Source organism: Cervus elaphus, chromosome 4 (assembly GCF_910594005.1).
Source record: "Cervus elaphus chromosome 4, mCerEla1.1, whole genome shotgun sequence".
NCBI classification, from domain to species: Eukaryota; Metazoa; Chordata; class Mammalia; order Artiodactyla; family Cervidae; genus Cervus; species Cervus elaphus.
In genome coordinates, this window is record NC_057818.1 from 47,467,323 (window position 1) to 47,488,029 (window position 20,707).

At 37.5% G+C, this 20,707-nt stretch overlaps 2 protein-coding genes and 1 pseudogene across 4 annotated transcripts in view; all 3 read right to left on the reverse strand.

Annotated features, from left to right (window-relative positions):
- The window catches only part of ZNF793 (zinc finger protein 793), a 52,101-nt gene extending 33,688 nt beyond the window's left edge, over nucleotides 1-18,413 (reverse strand). For both annotated transcript variants that reach the window (XM_043893551.1, XM_043893506.1), the window contains exon 1: nucleotides 18,314-18,413. The gene's annotated coding sequence lies outside the window, so the exon portion shown is untranslated. The remainder of the gene's footprint in view (nucleotides 1-18,313) is intronic.
- Nucleotides 1,638-18,448, reverse strand: LOC122686898 (zinc finger protein 585A-like). 2 transcript variants are annotated; one of them, XM_043892261.1, is made up of 4 exons: nucleotides 18,314-18,448; nucleotides 9,744-9,870; nucleotides 5,798-5,890; nucleotides 1,638-4,378 (listed from the first exon to the last, which is right to left on the reverse strand). In XM_043892261.1, the coding sequence occupies exons 1-4, from the start codon at nucleotides 18,389-18,391 to the stop codon at nucleotides 2,040-2,042; spliced, it is 2,637 nt and encodes an 878-aa protein (XP_043748196.1). In that variant the 5' UTR covers nucleotides 18,392-18,448; the 3' UTR covers nucleotides 1,638-2,039. The 2 variants fall into 2 exon arrangements, with proteins under 2 accessions (XP_043748196.1, XP_043748202.1); XM_043892267.1 differs by lacking the exon at nucleotides 9,744-9,870 and having other exon boundaries at nucleotides 18,314-18,438.
- LOC122688220 lies at nucleotides 11,571-18,448 on the reverse strand (annotated as a pseudogene).
- Nucleotides 18,449-20,707: the final 2,259 nt, after the last annotated feature.

Sequence of the window (20,707 nt, forward strand, 5' to 3'; positions counted from 1 at the left end):
AGACCTCTCAGGGCATGATAAGCAGGTCTGTACATCAGCTTATGAGGTAGGCAAGGCCCTGTCACATTGCAACTGGGGTAGGGCAGGGTTGTGAAATGCTTGGACAGAATGAGCATGCTCTTTTGTGATCACTTTGGAGCTGACTGAGGTATTTTGGAATCACTGAAGGGAATCTTGAAACATCAAGTATCTATGTGGGACTGATTTCCTGTGCCTCAGTTCTCTTTTGCTTATATGGGTTGGCATCAGACCAAAAGATTTACAATGATGTGACAACTTTTGGGACAGGAAGGAAGGACTGAGGTTGAAAAAACCTGCTGTGTATTAGGTTAAGTTGGTTCTCCCTATCAGAGCATCTTATGCTGCAATATAGAAAGCACCGGGCTTCCCAGGTGGCTCAGTGGTAAAGAATCTGCCTGCTAATGCAGGAGACACAGGAGATGGGAGTTCGATCTCTGGGTTGGGAAGATACCCTGGAGAAGGAAATGGCAACCCCTTCCAGAATTCTTGCTGGAAAAAAGTCTCATGGACAGAGGAACCTGGTGGGCTACAGTCCATGGGGTCACAAAGACTTGGACATGACTGAGTGACTGAGCACAGCACACACATAGAAAGCATCAAAGGGAAATCGTGAGGAGAGCAGGGTCAACACTCCATAATGTGCATTCATGGAAGGACTGCTGTATGTTAGGCATGGGTCTAAGTTCACTATGGTGAGCAAAATGGGAAAAAAACATTCTAGAATGGGAACTATAGACAAACAAGGGAAAAATACAGGGTACTGTGGAGTGTTATGTGTTATGGAGTGTTATGTGTTATGTTAAGTGTTATGGAGAATGATAAAGGAGGAAGAGGAAAGGGATGGAATTTTGTCAGACAGGCAGGGAAGGGAAGGGAAGGCCTCTGCAAAGAGATGCTGCTGGACGAAAGACATGAAGGAGTAAAGCACACAGATATAATGAGGAACTGTGCTCTTTGAAGAGGGCACTGTAAATGCAAAGGCCCTGAGGCAGGACCTAATTTGATGTGTTTGAGGGACATGGGGGAAAAGGTCCTTGTGGAGTGTATGGAATGAAGATGGATAGAAAGAAGACAGTGAAGGTAACGTTGAGGTTTGTTTTTATGAGTTAGTGGTTCATTATTGTCATTATAAAGGGCAAGTCATTAAGGAAGGCAAATGAGCTGGAAGAACTGTGACAGCAAACGGGAGACTGAGGTGAAGAGCTGACTGAGATGACCTGAGCATTCTTATGTCAGAAGCTTTCCTGAAGGTAATGGGAATTCACAGGACATTATGCTGCAGGGTAATTAAGGGTCAGTAAGTCTGGGAGATAAGGGTAGTCACCAGACACGGTGTTTAGCATGAATGGGCAGTCATAATGCAGTTACAGCAGTCAGAAGACAATGTGCTGTATGGGAGTTGAAGACATCTACTGATAGCTAACGAGGGGTGCTAGAGGATAACAGGGCAGTCAACTGTATACAAAAATAATTTTTCATTGTGGCAAGCCTTTCTTGATAAAAATATGCAATAGGGAATTGGATAGACAAGACCATGTTAGATTCAGCAGAAGAATGTCACCCAAAATTGTTAGACAGTGTGTTCTGCAACAAACACCTCACAGAACTCAGGGCTTATTATTATCATATATATTATGTTGTTCTACCATTCAACTTACTGGCATGTTACCTATTCCACAGTAAACAGGGTTATCATTAACATGACTTCACATAATGTTTTCAGTGCAGAATTTGGTAACAGTGTTCCATTACAGTTTTCATGAGAAAAATTCTACTGATGTACCAAGTTGACAAAGTTCCTTCTCAGTATAAATGCCTCAGGGTTTACTGAGGCTGGTGACAATGTGGAAAGGGGCCCTCTCTTTCAGGGCCCTTTCAGAAGTCCTCTTCTGTATACAAATATGTGACATTCTGATGGAGCATATCTACTTAAGAAAATATGCATATTTTCTGCTGCACAAATTCCATAATATAAAATCAGATCTGATCTCACTGAGGTTTCTCTCAGCCTGTTTATCTCAAGTGTGAATACTCTGATGCACATTGAGCACTGATTTCTGAACGAAGCCTTTCCCACAGACGACACACTTATAGGGTTTATCTCCAGTGTGTGTTGTCTGGTGTTTATTCAAATTTGACCTGTCAGTGAAGGCCTTTCCACACTCTGTGCACACATAAGGCTTCTCTCCTGTATGAATTCGCTGATGCACTTGGAGCTGTGATTTCTTAGTAAATGATTTACCACAATCACCACATTCATAAGGTTTCTCTCCAGTATGAATCCTATGGTGTATAATCAGTTCTGACTTTTGTCTGAAGGTCTTTCCACATTCAGAACAAATGTAGGGCTTCTCTCCAGTATGAGTTTTCTGGTGTTTACTGAGATTTGACCTGCCACTAAAGGCTTTCCCACATACAGCACACACATATGGTTTTTCTCCTGTGTGAATTGGTTGATGCACCAGGAGCTGAGATTTGGAGGTGAAGGATTTCCCACAATCACTGCATTCATAAGGTTTCTCCCCAGTATGAATTCTCTGATGAGTAATAAAGTTTGACTTCCGGATGAAAGCTCTCCCACACTCAGTACACACGTAGGGTTTCTCTCCTGTATGAATTTTCTGATGCACAATGAGTATTGACTTCTGGTTGAAGGCTTTCCCACATTCATGGCATTCATACTGCCTCTCTCCAGTGTGAATTTTCTGGTGTATATTGAGGTGTGATTTCTGGGTGAAGGCTTTTCCACATGTACTGCATTCATAAGGTTTCTCCCCAGTATGAATTCTCTGATGTGTAATCAAGTCTGATCTTTGAGTGAAGGCCTTGCCACATTTAGGACATATATAGGATTTCTCTCCCGTATGAGTTTTCTGATGCGTAATGAGATTTGATCTGTTAGTGAATGCTTTCCCACATTTAGTGCATATATAGGGTTTCTCTCCTGTGTGAATTCGTTTATGCACGTGGAGTTGTGACTTGGAAGTAAAGGATTTCCCACAGTGACCACATTTATAAGGTTTCTCTCCTGTATGAATTATTTGATGTGCTATCAAGTGTGCCTTCTGGATGAAGGCTAGACCACATTTCATGCATATATATGATTTTTCTCCTGTATGAATTCTCTGATGCACTGTGAGTGCAGACTTCTGAGTGAAGGCTTTTCCACAATCACTACATTCATAAGGTTTTTCTCCAGTGTGAATTCTCTGATGTATAATCAACTCTGACCTGTAGGTAAACGCCTTACCACATTCAGTACATATGGAAGATTTCTCTCTAATTTGAACCTTCTTATGTGTATTGAGGTTGGAATTACTGTTGAAAACCTTTCCATATTCGCTGCACATAGACAGTTTCATTCTTGTGTGAGTTCGTTGATGTACCTGCAGCTGTGACTTGGAAATGAAGGACTTCCCACAGTTACTGCATTTATATGGTTTTTCTCCAGTGTGAATTCTTCGGTGTGCAATCAAGTGGGTCTTCTGGATGAAAGCCTGTCCACATTCAATACATATATAGGATCTCTCACCTGTATGAATTTTCTGATGCATCTTGAGTGTGGACTTCTGTATGAATGCTTTCCCACAGTCACTGCACTCATGGTGTCTCTCTCCAGTATGAATTTTCTGATGTATACTAAGATCTGAGTTATAAGAGAAGCCTTTCCCACATTCACTGCATTCATAGAGTTTTTCTCCAGTATGAATTCTCTGATGCCTGAAAAGAGAAGATACTTGGAAAAAGGCTTTCCCACATTCACTGCACTTATAGGGCTTCTCTCGAGTATGAGTTCTCTGATGAGTGATCAATTCTGGCTTCTGTACAAAAGCCTTCCCACAGTCAATACATACATAGAGTTTTTCTCCTGTATGAACTTTCAGATGTACCTTGAGTTGTGACTTCTGAGTGAAGGCATTTCCAAATTCAGGACATTCATAAGATTTCATCACAGTATGAATTTTCTGATGTTGAGAGGGTGGTTGTTTATAGCTGAGAATTTTTCCACATTGATTATGGTCCTGTAATTTCTCTCCTCTTGGAGTATACTCTTGTTTAGTATAGGAGGAAATTTTACTATATTCAGTAATCTTACTAATGTTCTTTGATCCACTGTTTCTATTATGATTGCATAAATCTAAATTATAGCTTAAAGCACTTCCAAATAAGTCACATTGATGATGAGGTCTCTTTGGGGAAGGAATGTTTTGGCTCACATGAATTATTTTTCTTATGCCCTTATATGCATAATCCCTCTGTATAGTCAATACTTTCTTGATGAAAATCACATTTCTTAAAGATCTGTTTTCTCTCTGATGATAGCTCTCAATCTGGTCACCAATCTGCCACAATTCTTCTAGAATAAAATACAACAACACGTCATTTGTAGCATCACCTTCCCTCTCAACATAGAAAATTTTTGAGGTTTGAAACCCAAAGTCTCCTTCTCAAAGGAGAATGATTTTAGCTCAAAGAAGGGCTAGCAAAGGCAAGATGAGAGGCTCATATGGTTCATCCAAGTTGAACACAATGAAAAGAATGATGAAGGTGAATCAATGACTTAGTAGACTTGGTGACAGGGGTGATAGGAAACACTGTGGGATAGAATTCAGTTTATTTAGAGAACAAACTTTATGAACTCAATTCACTATGTGCAGAAGTGAAAAAAGGGCAAAGAACAAGATATACAGCACAATAACATTTATATAAATTGATAATACATACCCCAAGTCATTTTAAACTTTAAAAGATGATGTATGAACTGAAAAATATCTTTCTATCATATGAAACAACTGCTTGTGATGGGAAGTGAGATGAGTATGGGGGAAAGAAGAAAAAAAGGAATAAATAGAAAAAAAAATTATAGAGAATCCTTAACTCATACTGATGATGATACTGCATCCTAAATGAAGACATGATCAAACTCAAACCTCATCTTGTGAAGTACAGAAATAAAGCAATTTCAAAAATCAGTCAGCCAGGCAGAGAGTCCCCAGTCAGTATGACGTCTGAAGTAATTTTGGAAGGAAAAGTCAGAAAGATACTCCTAACAGTTAAGTGACAGTGAGCCCTAAGTAATCAGTTAGATGAAAGGCACAGGGAATGGGAAAGTGAGAAATCTTAAGTCAGTGTCTATGGAGAAAACGAAGAGAGCATGACTGGAGATAAAGTTTAGAACCATCTCACAATAAGAAATGTGAGAGGCACTCCAGTATTCTTGCCTGGAAAAATCCATGGACAGAGGAGTCTGGCAGGCTGAAGTCCATGGGATTACATGACTGAGCATGTGTGCACAAGGGTGGAGGGAGATGTGTTGGTAGCAATAAACTGGTAGAACTGAAAAAAAAAAAAAAAAGAAATGAGAGAGGACTAGCAGGAGTGGGAGTGTGTGACACATAGCAAGCTTTAAAGAAAGCAAATCCACAAACAGCTGAATACATAAAGAGTGAATCTCAGACAATGGGAAAGCAGAAAGAAAAGAGAGAGAAAGCATAACCAAGAAAAAAAGAAAATATTTATTGAGGCAGATTGGCATGTGATCCAGAGGCCAAAAAGCCAAGGAAGAAGATAGTTAGAATTGACAAAGGCATTTATGTAGAAGGCATTTAGTTATTTGAGAGGCCAATGTCAAGGGCTCTCAAGAAATAAAAAAAAAAGAAAAAACCAGAACCTTCCAGAAGAGTCATACTAACAGCAATTCAAAGATGCCAGCCTTTCTCAAGATGGCTGAGATTTACTCCCCTGTGTCCCATCAGTCTGGGTCACTCTCACTCACCTGGACAGCTCTGATATGGGCCCTCACTTTGCAGTGCCCATGGCTCCTTTCCTTGTTCCAACATGAAAACCTCAGTTTCAGGAACTTGATATCCTGTTCATGAGAAATGATAAAAAGTCTTGCTTGCTTGTGCCTGTGCTCAGGCATGTCTGACCCTTTGTGACCTCATGGACTGTAGCCCACCAGACTCCTCTGTCCATGGGATTCTCCAGGCAATAATACTAGAGTGAGTTGCCATTCCCTTCTCCAGGGGATCTTCCCAACCCAGGGATCAAACCGGGGTCTCCTGATTGCAGGCAGATTCTTTACCGTCTAAGCCACCAGTGAAGCCCACCATAAAGTATACACAAATCTATTCTAAAAAGTTAAAATTTATCAAAATTTATGCACACAAAAACTCATAACTGTACATGGCACCATTTGCAGTCCAGAGAAATGCAGACAAATGTAAAGATGCAACAGTAAATTATAATTGCATAAACTGTAGTACATACTGTACTGCTGTAATAATTTTGTAGCTACCTCCTATTGCTATTTCAGTAAGTTTAAGTGCTGTGAATATCCACTTAAAATACCCTAATCATCACTTCATGAGCAATCCCTCTCTCCAGTAAATTGCACATAGCACTAAAAAGTAATCTTCCTGGGTTGTCACGTACTTTTTCATGTTCACTCAATACCATAAACCTTGAATATCATGGAACCCATACTAAGTGTTATTATAAGAAAAAGTTGAATTGCTTGATTAAGGTCCAGCTAATTGTGTTTCAGTCCATGGGGTCACAAAGAGTTGGACACAACTGAGCAACTAAACTGAACTGAATTGTGTTTCTGCGCCCAATCAATAAAGTCTTGTTGTTCAATGAGGCTTTGTTTTTCAGGAAACTAACCATGTATCTCTGAGAACAAAGTACAGTTAATCCTTGAACAACAGAGCTTTGAACTGCATGGGTCCACTCACATGGATTTTATTGAAAATATTTTCCAAGCTAAAGCTGTGGTTGCCAGCCATTTCAAGATAAACAAACTCAGTATAAAGACCATTCTAAAAAGAGAAAAAGAAATTCATAAAGCGTTGCTGTAGCTAACCCAGAAGATACAAAAACCTTGCACTTTTTAAGAAATACTTTTTTATCTTACATTAAAAGTGGAGTTTTGGGCTTCCCTGCATAGGGAAGTGGCTCAAGGGTAAAGAATTTGCCAGCCAGTGCAAGAGACACAGGTTCAATTACTGATCCTGGAAGATCCCACATGCTGTGGAGCAAATGAATCTGTGTGCCACAAAAACTATTGAGCCTGTGCTCCAAAGCCTGGGAGCCACAACTACTGAACCCATGTGCTGCAACTATTGATGCCCTCTGCAACAAGAGAAGCCATCAAAATGAGAAGTCTGCATACTGCAACTAGAGTAGCCACAGCTCACTGCAACTAGAGAAAAGCCTGCACAGCAACGAAGACCCAGCACAGCCCAAAACAAATTTTTTTATGTAGTTTTTATGTTGGTTCAGAATTGCTATAAGAGAAGTATATCTAGAAACTCTAATACTATTTGAGAAAAAGCAAAGTAATTATATGATAAATTAAAGCAAAAGGAAGGTGAAGGGCCTAAAGAGAGAGGATATAATCCCAGTAAAGGATGGTTTGATAAATTTAGAAAGAGGTTTGGCTTTTAAAAAAGATAACAGGACAAGCAGCTTCTGCTGACCAAAAGGGAACACATGAGTTCCTAGATGCCTTTAAGAAAATCATTGAGGAGAAAGGATATTTGCTTGAACCAGTTTTTAATGCAGATTAAAGTGCTCTATTCTGGGGGGGGGGGGGGGGGGGAGCCACAAAAGACAAAGAAGTAAGCAGCAGGAATTAAGATAGGAACTAAAATCCTAACTAATTCCCTTGTTTTGTGCAAGTGCAGTTGAGTTTATGATCAGGACAACCCTTTACTGTAAAGCTGCTAACACCCGAGTCTTGAAGGGAAAAGATAAACATCAGCCGCCAGTCTTTTGGCTGTAAAACAGGAAGGCCTGAACAGCAAGAAACTTCTTTCTGGATTGGTTCCACTGATGCTTGTCCCTTAAGTTAGGATGTACCTCGCCAGTATGGGACTGCCTTTTAAAGTTCTTTTGATATTGGACAATGCCACTGGCCACCCAGAACCCCATGAGTTCAATACCAAAGGTGATAAAGTGGTCTACTAATGTAGCCCCTAGATCAGGGGGTCACAAGGATCATTAAAGCTTATTACACATGATAGTCCACGGAAAGGAATGTCAATGCTATGTAGAGAACCTTGACAAACATCAGGAAAGGCTGGAAGGATTACACCACTGAAGATGCCATTCTTGTTATAGAAAAAGCTATAAAAGTCATCAAGCCTGAACCATATACTGTGTCCAGATGCTGTGCATGACTTTACAGGATTTACGGTCAAACCAATCAGGGAAATCATGAAAGACATTGAGAACAAGGCAAAAAAAGTGGAGGTGAAGTGTGAAGGATTTGAAGATATGGATCTTGGAGAAATTCAAGAGCTAATAGACATCACACCACAGGCTTGGTAAATGTGAGGGCTTTCGAATCAGTGCCAGATGGTAGGAAACAGACAAAATAAGCAGTGCCAGAGAACAAACTGACATGAGACAGTTTAGCAGATGGGTTCCACTTACTTAAGACTGTTTGTGACTTCTTTTACCACATGGACCTTTCTATGACATGGGCACCGAAACTAAAGCAAATGGTGGAAGAAGGATTGGTGTGGTATAGAAGCATTTTTAGAGAAATGAAAAAGCGAAAAAGACAGAAATTATGATGTATTTCCGTAAAGTTACACTGAGTGTGCCTGCTTCTCCAGCCTCAACTCTTCTACCTCCCCCACTTCTGTTGCCTCTGCCACCTCTGAGACAGCAAAACCAATTTCTTCCTCCTTCTCAGCCCACTTAATGTGAAGATGATGAAGATGAACACTTTTATGATGATCTACTTCCATCTAAAAAGCAGTAAATACTCATCATGCTATACAGTTAATAAACTTATCTGTTGTATATGCATGTGTCTTCCTGTGAAAATCTATTGATAAGAATTATATGAGGAGTTTTAGTTTCATCATCATCATTGCCTAAGTATGCATCATGTAAAGCGTCATGCATAAGACCTATACTGAGGCTGACAGACTACTCTTACATAGGCATAAGGTGAGTGATATTTAACATAAAATTAATAATGTGTTAGTTTTCTTACTGTTTTATAACTGCTTTCCAAGAACTGCATTACTGTAAGTGCCTCTTTGCTAATTGTTTTCTCTAGCTTACTTTATTATAAGAATACAATATATAATACATACAAAATATACATTGACTATTTATGTTATTGGTAACATAAATAAAATAGGTATATAACAGAAATAAAATAAATAAAACATATAATAAAATAAATAACATAAATAAAATAACATAAACCCAATAGGTAGGGATTCTCAGGTGGCTCAGACAGTAAAGAATCTGCCTGCAATGCAGGAGACCCAGGTTCGACCCCAGAAGATCCCCTGGAGAAGGGAATGGCTGCCCACTCTTCTTGTCTGGAGAATTCCATGGACTGAGGAGTCTAGCAGGCTGCAGTCCATGGGATCACAAAGAATTGGACACAACTGAGGGACTAACACTTTCACATGTTACTGGTAAGTCTTCCAGTCAGCAGTAGGCTATTAGTAGTTAAGTGTTTGGGAAGTCAAAAGTTATATGTAAATTTTCAACTGTGCAAGGGGTCTGCGCCCCAACCCCTGTGTTGTTCAAGAGTCAACTATAATATTCACAGTGCCCAAAAGGGAAAAAGAATTCTGGACAAATAAGGGCAAAACCATCATATAAGTCAGATGTCTCATAGCATTCAGTACCTGAGAATAAGAACACTCTCAGTGGGGCCTTCCCTCAGACACCCAGTTGACTGTGCTTACCTATTGAGAGCAAGTGGCTATAGGTCTCCAGCATCACATCCCGGTACAGGTTTTTCTGATCAAGATCCAATTGCTGCCACTCCTCTCTGCTGAAATCTACAGCCACGTCACTGAAGGACACTGATCCCTGTAAGGGCACATTCCTGTTCAGCATGAATACTTAGCTTTGGAGGATGGAGACACTTTATTTAGGAATATAGAACTTGAGTTTCATAGTTATTAGTTTACTTCTTTTTTTTAAAGCCTCACCCCCTTCATTTCCCTAAAAATTTATTATGAAATTTTATACAGAAAATGTAAAAGAATTATATAGGTAAAACCTATATAACTACCACTTATAATCTATCACTAACATGTTACTCTACTTGCTTTTACCACATATTTACCCATCCATCAATCCATCTTACTTTTCTGTGCATGTCAAAAACTATAGGTGCCAGTATACTTCAAAAATGCAAATCATTAAGTAGAGTATAACATGTTTTTATCATTTTTTTAAGGTAAGCCTTACATACAGTGAAATGTACAAATCCTCAGAGTACCATTTGAAGTTTTGACAAATGCATATACTTGTGTAATCCAGGAACATTTAAAAAATAATATTTCATATAGAGTGTGCATGTGTGTGTGCTAAGTCACTTCAGTCTATACAGAGTGTATATTAAATATCTAGTTCTACATAATATTTTATGGAAGAAAGAAGTCCAGTAAAGAATTTATGTTATTGTTCTATACTATGATCAGTCAATTACTCACTTTTCAAAACTGAAGATTGAAATAGGCTCTCTTGTAGTTTTCTAGCAACTGGATGAACAACCTAAAATATAATTTCTGAGCAATTTAGGCCAACCCATTATGCTAGTCCTGGAAACACAAAAATGAATTACTTATATTTCTAACCTTCTAGCAACTTAAAAGACTTGGAAAATAAACAAGACCTATGTTTTTTTAAAAAAGAAAGTCACAAATTCACTAAAGGGTTAAAAAGTAAATCTCCATGTAGATAACACTGAGGTCCCCCAAAAGGAAAAATACATTTTACATGAGGGTTTAAGTTTACATTAATTGAGGAATTTAAGTTAGAAGATGAGAAGTATAATACAGAATGGGGGGGGGGTGGTGGTGAGGGAGGTCATTTCCCAGAAAAGACAAAACCAAAGGTGTGGATATAGGAAAATACACGATGAGTTTGGAGAACAGCAAATAGCTCTGTATAAATGAAGAGAAGTCTGTATGACATGCCAGGAAGGCGGTTATGGTAAAAACAGTTTGCTCATAGAACAAGTATGAATTTTCCACTTTAAGTAAAGGTAATTAAGCTAATCAGATTTATATTAAAATTTTTTTGTACTGCAGAATAACCAAATAAATGATGAGGCATAGTTCCTTACAAAATGCTTTCTGGCTAATTAATGAAGAAGTTAGGATAGAATCAGAATAACATCATTTTATAACTTGTAATGAAATAACAGATTTAGACAACAATCATTAAAGGTTGCTCAACTGTTTCATGTGAAAGGCTGAAGTTTAAAATGAATGAATGAGCTAAGAACATCTGCAATGAATCAACAATTTTAACATCATAAAAAAAGATAACCAGGTATTATGTGCCTCCTGATATGATAAAGAAAGAAAAATACAACCTGAAACTCATTAAGCCTCTAGATCCAACAAATTATTCGTACATAAGGCTTCCTTGGTGCCTCAGGGGCAAAGAATCCGCCTGCAATGCTGGAGATGGGGTGGGGGGGGTTCACTCCCTGGGTTGGGAAGATTCCCTGGAGAAGGAAACAGCAACCCACTCCAATATTCTTGTCAGGGAAATCCCATGGACAGAGGAACCTGACAGGCTATAATCCATGGGGTTGCAGAGAGTCAGACACAACTTAGTGACTAAACAACAACAATGTGAAGTGTAGAGGAAAATGTTCAACAATATCAAGACTAAAACATAAGCTAAATCCAGAAGGCAGCAAATGACCTGTTTCTTCAAAAAATAAATCACAAAAGAAAAAAATATGGAGGGGAATCTTTTCTTTTTTTAATTTTAACAGTTTTTAATGAAAGCTGTAGACAAGATGACTTTATTCCTGCATCTTCTCAATTGTTTCTTTTTTATATTTGCCCTTTTCCTTTCCTACTTGGTGAGATTTGGCTTTACCTTCGAGGATCTTTTTGTGATCTTTGGCCAGTGTTAGTCTGGTGATAACCACCTTGCTGGGGTGAATGCCCACATGGACAGCTGTGCCATTAGCCTTCTCCTGCTGCACTCGTTCAATGTAGATGACGTATTTCTTCCTGTAAACCTGGACTACTTTGCCAATTTGCTGCCCTTTGTAGTGCCCTCACACAACCTGAACTTCATCATCCTTTCGGATGGGCATGGATGGAACGTTGTACTTCTGTCTTAGCTTTTTAGAAAGAGAAGACATAATTATCCTGCAAATGTGGGAAGACGCATTGAAATGCCTTTTTCGATTCTTGCTTAGGTCAGAAGTCACAAAGGGACTGAACTTCATTTTGGCTGCTGGTGCTTCAGTGATGGCCACAGAAGGGAAGAGGGGAATCTTTTCTTTATTAAAAGAGACTAAGAGAATGCCCTGGCGGTTCAATGGTTGGAAGCTGGAGCTTTCACTGTGGAGATCCTGGATTCAGTCCCTGGTTGGGATCTAGGATCCCACAAGCCTTGTGCTGTGCTCCCCAACTCCCGCCCCCCCCAAAAAAAGAGACTTCAGAGTTATACTAACCAAGTGCAATTTATGGACCTTGTTTGGCTCTTAATTAAAGCAAACCAACATTAAAAAGATACTTATGGCATGTCTGTATGTATGTCTGTGTGCATGCTCAGTTGTGTCCGACTTTTTGCAACCCCATGCCCGCCATGCTCCTCTGTCCATGGGATTTTCCAGGCAAGAATACTGGAGTGGGTTGCCATTTCCTCATCCAGGGGATCTTAAGAGAAATTCAAATAAAAACTGTATATTAGATAATATATAGAAATTACTGTCACTACGTTATAGGTGTGATAATGGCTTTATGGTTACATTAAACAAAAAGGAAAAAAAAAGAATTCTCATATCTTAAGAGATATACAACAAAGTATTCACAGATAAAATGGTTTTTGGAATTTACTTTAAAATAATCTGGCAGTTGGGGAGGAGGGTGACTTTAGTTAATATAAAATGACAGAATATTGATGACTACTAAAGCTGAGTGATCAGTATAATAGATACAAGGATTCCTTATACTATTCTCTTTACTCTTGGATATGTTTACATTTTTTTTATAATAAAATTTTTTTTTTAAACATGATCTGCTGCTGTGCTGTTGCTGCTAAGTTGCTTCAGTCTTGTCCGACTCTGTGCAACCCCATAGGTGGCAGCCCACTAGGATCCTCTGTCCCTGGGATTCTCCAGGCAAGAATACTGGAGTGGGCTGCCATTCCCTTCTCCAATGCATGAAAGTGAAAAGTGAAAGTGAAGTCGCTCAATTGTGCCCGACTCTTAGCGACCCCATGGACTGCAGCCTACCAGGCTCCTCTGTCCATGGGATTTTCCAGGCAAGAGTACTGGAGTGGGTTGCCATTGCCTTCTCTGTTAAACATGATCATTTATATTTAAAAAATCTAGTCTGGAAATGCATAATTGAAGGAGTGACTTATTTCCACCTGGAGTCATAAACACTTAAAAAAGGGATTACAGGGACTTGAATATCCCACATTCAACAAATTACAGAAATAACAGAGAGGGTATTATCAATGCTATAGAAAAGCAAACAATATCTAATCAATATTTATAGGATATTCCAACAAAAGAAAAATACACATTCTTTTCAAGAACCCACAGAACAATGACGAAGACAGACCATATCTTAGGCTGTGAAACAAATCTCAAAAAACTGGAAAGAACTGAAACAATGCAAAGTTGTTCTCTGAAAATAATGGAATCCAATTAAAAATCAGTAACAGAAAGACAACAGAAAAAGGAATTATGTTAGAAAATAGTAACAAAAACTGAAAAGTCACAAAATATCTTGAAATCAATCAACATACTTCTAAATAAACTACAAGTCAAAGAGAAATCCTCAAAAGAAATTTAGAAAATACAGAGAACTAAAAGAAAATGAAAAATACTACATATCAACTCATCTTATCTCTTATTACCATTAAGTGCTGTCCTTTTAAAATTTTTGTCATGCTGGGCAAAAATGGTAATGCATTATCTTTACAGTTATTTGATTACTAACTAAATCAAAATTTTTATGTTTATTGGCTGGTAAAAAATATGTAACATATCAAAATCTGTGAGATGCTGAAAGGGAAATATATAGAAAAGGTGAAACACACAATCCAAATAAAAAATGGGCAGAGGATCTGAATAAGGCATTTTTCCACAGAAAATATACAGATTTCCAACAGATATATGAAAACATGCTCAACATCTCTAATGATCAGGGAAATACAAGTTAAATTCACAATAAGATACCACCTTACACATGTTAGAATGGCTATTATCAAAAAAACCTCACCCCACAAAACAAAAACAAAATATACCACAAGAAATAACAAGTGTTGGCGAAGAAGTGAAGAAAAGGGAATCCTTGTGCACTACTGGAAGAATGTAAACTGGTACAATCACTATGGAAAATACTATGGAAGTTCCTCAAAAGATTAGAAATATAACTGCCTTGTGAAAGTTAATAAATATCTTAAAGGTTCTCAACACAAGAAAAACATCTGTAACTACGTGTGATGAAAACTAGATTTATTGTGGTGACCATTTCACAATATACACAAAGATTGAATAATGTTGTATACCTAAAACTAATGTGGGATATGTCAATTACATCAATTTTAAAAAATGAGAAAGGAAAGGGGAAAGTTCTCAAGTCAATAATCTAAATTCCTACCTCAAGAAAGTAGAAAAAGAAAAGCAAAATAAACCCAAAGCAAGCAGAAAGAAGAAAATAATAGTAAGTAAATATCAATGAAATTGCAAACAAATTTTTTTTAAAACTAGAGAAAAATCAATAACACACAATGTATTATTTGGGGAAAAAAATAAATAAAATTGCTAAATCTTGCTAACTGACCTAGTAATCAAGGATTAAAAAGATACAAATCACCAATGTCAGGAATGAAGTACGACTATGATTACAGATCTGGCAGCCATTAAAAGAAAAATAAGGGAATACAAAAATTCTATGCTGGTAAGAGTCAGCAATTTAGAAGAAATGGACCAATTCCTCAAAAACCACAAACTAGGCAGGGTTGGCAGACTTGAGAAGGAGTGAAGATGGCGGAGTGAGGCTCATTGAGGCTACCTGGCCTTTGGGCCAGGGGGCGGGTCGGCCCCTGGGCTCTGGAGTGCTTCTGCTGGCCCGTGGGAGGAAGAACAGTTTCCTTGCCATTTAGGTGCTTTTATATTCATCTCAAAAAGAAAACAAAACTCTGAACTCAGGATTTGGCAAGTATTCTACATTGTCTCCTGGATTGGGGTAGTCCTACTTCTTTTATCTGGTCACCTTCCCTATTGAAATGTGGATATCTCTTCTCTACACTTTACCTCCATGATTTGGATTGGAAAAGGCTGCTTTTCTTTTTGTTCCACCACTCAGATTCAACACAGAGAAGCTCTTGGGGTGCAGTCATCCTGCCAGGTTCTCTTGGAAGAAAGAAGCAGCTGACATGTATCTTCAGCTGCTATTTGCTTAATCACAAAGAAATTATTTCAAAAGCTGAAGGCTGATGTCTGGTTTGAAACAGATACTTTGATGGTGATGTTTGTGAATTCTTTACCTTTTGTTCCAAACAAGAAGACTGAATATAAATAGTAGGACATCAGGGTTTTGGGTTTTTTTTAACGTCTTCCAGTTTTAACCACTATCATGATAAGCACAGTTGAGACTTGGCAACAGTAAATTTCAGATATATGTTCTAATTTGAAGTGAAAGAGATGCTTAAAGAGATGGCTTACATATGTATCTAAATCCTGGCTTATCCTTTGACATGGATTTACTAGGTAAGAACAAAGGTCCCATTTTGCAATAAAACCCTTGATGTGATTAAGAAAAAAAAAACAAACAAACCACAAACTACCAAAACTTACATTATGGCATAGATAAATTGATAATCCCACAACCATTCAATTAAAATCATAATTTAAAATCTCCTGAAAAAAAATCTCCAGGCCCAGATAGTTTTACTAGAGAGTTCTACTAAATTTTTAAAGAAGCGTTAGTCTCATTTTTACATAATCCCATTCAGAAAGTAAAGGAGGAGGAAGCCCTTCTAATTAAGCCCAACTAATTTTATGAAGTCAATATTATTACCCTGATACCAAAATAGGACAAAGACAGTACCAAAAAGAAAACTACAGACCAGTATCTCTTTTATGAATTTAGATGTAAACATCCTAAACAAAACACTGGCAGACTGGATCCAGCAATGAATAAAAATAACCATGTACCACGATAAACTGGAATTTATGGAAGAATTCTCTGTATTATATTCTGCAATGCTCTTTGAATCTTTAATTATTTCAAAACAAATAAAAGTTGAAAAAATATATTGGAGAAAGATTATTCTTATAAGAGAACATTCTGAAATGAGCAAAACTGGAAAGTAAGTCGTGAAAACCACTGCATAATTCAGGTGAGAGAATACAAATTTCTTACTTACCTAAAGTAAGGCTGTAGTAAGGCTATAGGACAGATTGATATTAATTATTAAGGAGGTAAAATTGATACCAAGTGTGAAGATGAGATAATGGGACTCAAGTAATTCTCAGTTATCAGTTTTGTGTTGCTATAGATTCTAAGGTCACAGATGAATTTAAGAACTAGAGGTGGAGGCTGGGGGAAGAAGACAAGAATTAGTAGATTTTGTACATATTGAGGTTTAGGTGATAAAACATATACAAGGAGGGACACTAGGCAGATGGATACAGAGCTAGTGTGGAGATGATTCAGTTGTACTAATGTGTATAAAGCAAGTCGCTGAATTCAGAGGAGGGAATAAGCATGTAGGGAGGACAGGACAGAGAAAGTATTAAAGATACTTGTGGTTTTTCATACCATGTGGCAACTAAGCTTGTGTACCACAACTACTGAAGCCTGTGTGCTCTAGGGCCTGTGCTCTGCAACAAGAGAAGCCACCACAATGAGAAGGCCACACATCACAACTAGAGAAAGCCCCCTGGCAGCAATGAAGACCTAGCACAGCCAAAAATAAATAAATACAAAAAAAATTTTTTTAAGGATGCTCTTAGTTTTTAATGTCTAAAATTATGATGTTTAAAAGCTATCTTTTTTGTTTCTTCATTTAATTGTCTTCAAAGATTCTAGTTTGCCTCTTTGCAATGTATTTATTCTGTTTAGGAGGCTTAAAACATTATCATTTCTTTGAAACTGTCCCCTATATACTTGAAAAGACTATATATGCTCTAATCTTTCTCTTTCATACACTTGCACATTCACAACCTACTTCACACCAAAACCCTGGCCCCTGAGCCCTATGCCATCAATAATTAAATAAGGAATCAAAAAGATATCATATCCGTGGCTTTGACTCCACACCAAATGAGCTTCTTATAAACAATCTGTCCAGGGAAAAAAATCTCCTTACTTAAAGATAACAATAAAAATCTAACGTACAAAGACACTATAAGCAAAAAGAATGAAAGAGAAAAGAGATGTAAAGGAACATGCTAGAAATAAGCTGCCACACAATTAAACACATTCACCATGAATTCAAGGAATTCACTAAAACAAGCAACAACTTAATTAAGTAAATAGGAATATGAGTCCAAGGAATAAATTCTGGAAAAATTGGTTAAGAAATTGTTATTTAATTGTTACCAAAAAAATGGCAGATCTCAGTAAAGAAAGAAAAAGTAACACAGAAACAAAGTTTTCTCTGAAAGCAATAAAAACATTCTGTGAAAAATTGGCATTGGCCAATCTCAATCTTATTAAAAGTAGAATTTTTATTTTTATTTATTTATTTTTTAAAGTAGAATTTTTAAAATAAAAGTCATAATACCTACAAGGGAAAATATAGTAAATGGTAATTAAAGATTTGATTGGAAAGTTAATATGTTCCTAGAAATATACCCATTTCATCTGCAATTTACATTTTATTTCTTTGAGATAAATTATTTCTCTAGATTATTTTTCCCTGGAGAAGGAAATGGCATCCCACTCCAGTACTCTTGCCTGGAGAATTCCATGGACAGAGGAGCCGGACAGGCTACAGTCCTTGGGATCACAAAGAGTCAGACACAACTGTGTGACTAACTTTCACTTAAACTTTTCACTTCAAGATTATTTTTGAGCATCGTTTTGCTGTGAATAGTTAATACATTTGACTTCTGAATCTATATTTATAATTTTCAGTTCTTTTACTATCATTGACTGGTTGGGACATGAAGGTTACGTAGTAAACAAAATGAAACAAATACCAAAAACAAGGTTGGGAATAACTTTAGGTATGATCGTTATCCAAAACCTGGTTGTAAAGATCAAACTACTCCCAGAATGAATTTCCACCCACTGGGATTCCTCCTCCTCACCTCACATGAGCTGCCACATTCCTCTGGAGCCAGGCCCAGAGATTTCTGGGGAGAGGTCCGATTAGCTGGCATAGTCATGCTGGGTCTCAACCTTTATTCTCTCAGCAAACTAAAGTTTGGTGCACATATAAACTCAAGCAGAGCCGCTGAAGAGTGGTGAGGTGAAGTCTGGAGGAAGATCTAGTCCAGAGGCTCGTCCAGATCTAGTCCAGAGGCTCCTGGAAAGATAATGTCCATATGGTCAGTCATCACATCAACATTCCCAGGGAACTCCAAGGTGTAGTTTCCTGAGCCAGACACCACAGAACAGTGGTTCTCAAACTTGAGTGTGCACTCAAATCACCTGGAGAGTCTGTTAAAATAGTAATACAGTTAAAAATCTGCACACTCTAACAGTTTCAGATTCAGCAGGTCTAGGATAGGGCCCATCTCAGATTATTCAGGTTGTTCTAACAAAATACCAACTGGGTAGCTTATAAACAACCGAAAGTTACTGCTCATAGTTCTGGAAGCTGGGTAGTCCAAGATCAAGGTGCCAGCATGATCATGTTTTGATGAAGGCACTCTTCCTGGTTCAAAACCAGCACCTTCTAGCTGTGTCTTCACATAGTGGGAGGGGCTAGGGAGCTCTCTTTTGTAGGGCACTAATCCCATTCACCAGGGTTCTACTTTTATGACCTAATCATTCCCCAAAGGTCCCATCTTCTAACACCATAATTTTGGGTATTTGGATTTTAACATATGAATTTGGGAGAAACAAATATTCAGATCATAGCAGGGCCCCCAAATCTGCATTTCTAACATTTCTATTAGGTGATGCTAATATTGCTGTTTCAGGAGCCATATTTTGAGAACTAGCACTGTGGAGTAGAGGCTTCCCAGTTGGCTCAGTGGTAAAGAAACTGCCTGCCAATGCAGGAGACACAGGTTCAATCCCTGGGTCGGGACAATTCCCTGGAGGAGAAAATGGCAACCCCTTCCAGTATTCTTGCCTAGGAAATCCCATGGACAGAGGAGCCTGGTGGGCTACAGTCTGTGTGGTCACAAAGTCAGATGCAACTGAACATACATGCACTCTGTGGAGGACAGAAAGTTTAACAAATCCTGTGATTAGTTATTCATGGTAAAATATGAGGAAAAACAGGAGATACAGAGCAACAGTACTAAAGATGTGAATTGCAGCTCAGCTATTTTTTCACTATGAGAAAATGAAGAAGTTATTCTAGCTTTAGTTTCAAAAATAAGAATGAAAGTGTCTACCTCATAGAATTATGAAAATTAAATGCAATGGTGCTTGTAAAGTACTCAACACCTCCCTGGAACACAAGAAGTACGCAATAAATATCAGCAATTACCATGCACTATTAGATATTAAAACAATATAAAAACAATATAATCAAAGCAAGGAAAACAACAGACCAGACAATGATTTATGTATGTATTAATCAATGATTTATGTATGTGACATTCAACTGAATGTACACAAGACATTCACTGCATAAGTGGTGTTGATGTAACTGGCCATCCACCTGGAACAAAACAAACTAGATCCCCATCACACACTATACTTTAGAGTGATTTCCAACAGGAACAAGTACTTGAAGTATACACATTTTTAAAACCTCAAAGGAAAAAAAAACCTCAAAGAATATTAAAATAAACTTTAGGAGAATACATTTGTATAACATTCTGGTGGAGTAGGAGGGATCTTACTTATAAATATCTAACTTATAAATGAGATCTAACTTAAAAATGAGAGAAAACCCAGAAACTATAAAAGAAAAAAACAAATATTTCTGATTATACATTAAGATACACTTAAAAATGAGAGAAAACCCAGAAACTATAAAAGAAAAAATAAATATCTGATTATACATTAAGATACACCTTAAAAATTAAAATGAAGATATATATATAAAATTTTTCAATATGTGATGACAGGTTATCCCTAATGGGAAAACAACAACAACAACAACAACAAAAACTAGCAATCAAACAGATTTAAAAAAAGTGACAAAGGACATGCAAATTCACAGAAAAGGAAATTTAGATGGCCGACTGCATTAGAACAATTAGATATAATTTTCCCCTCAGAACTGTAAAAGCTTTTTTTAAAATGCTGGAAAGCATTTTGGAAAATGAGCTCTTTTATAAATTAGTGGTGGGTGCTTAAATGGCTATGGTACCTTTTGAGTTATTTAGGTACAACTATTACTAAAAATACAAATAACTGTTCCTAATAATAGTTTCAAATATACAAACCAGAAACTGGCAGAAAGAAGGGCAAGAGGACAAATAACCTTTCCAATGTGAGTTTACCTGTCTCGGTAATTAATTAAGCAGAGAAAATAATATGGAAATTAATTCGCTATGAAACAATATAATTATTAAAGA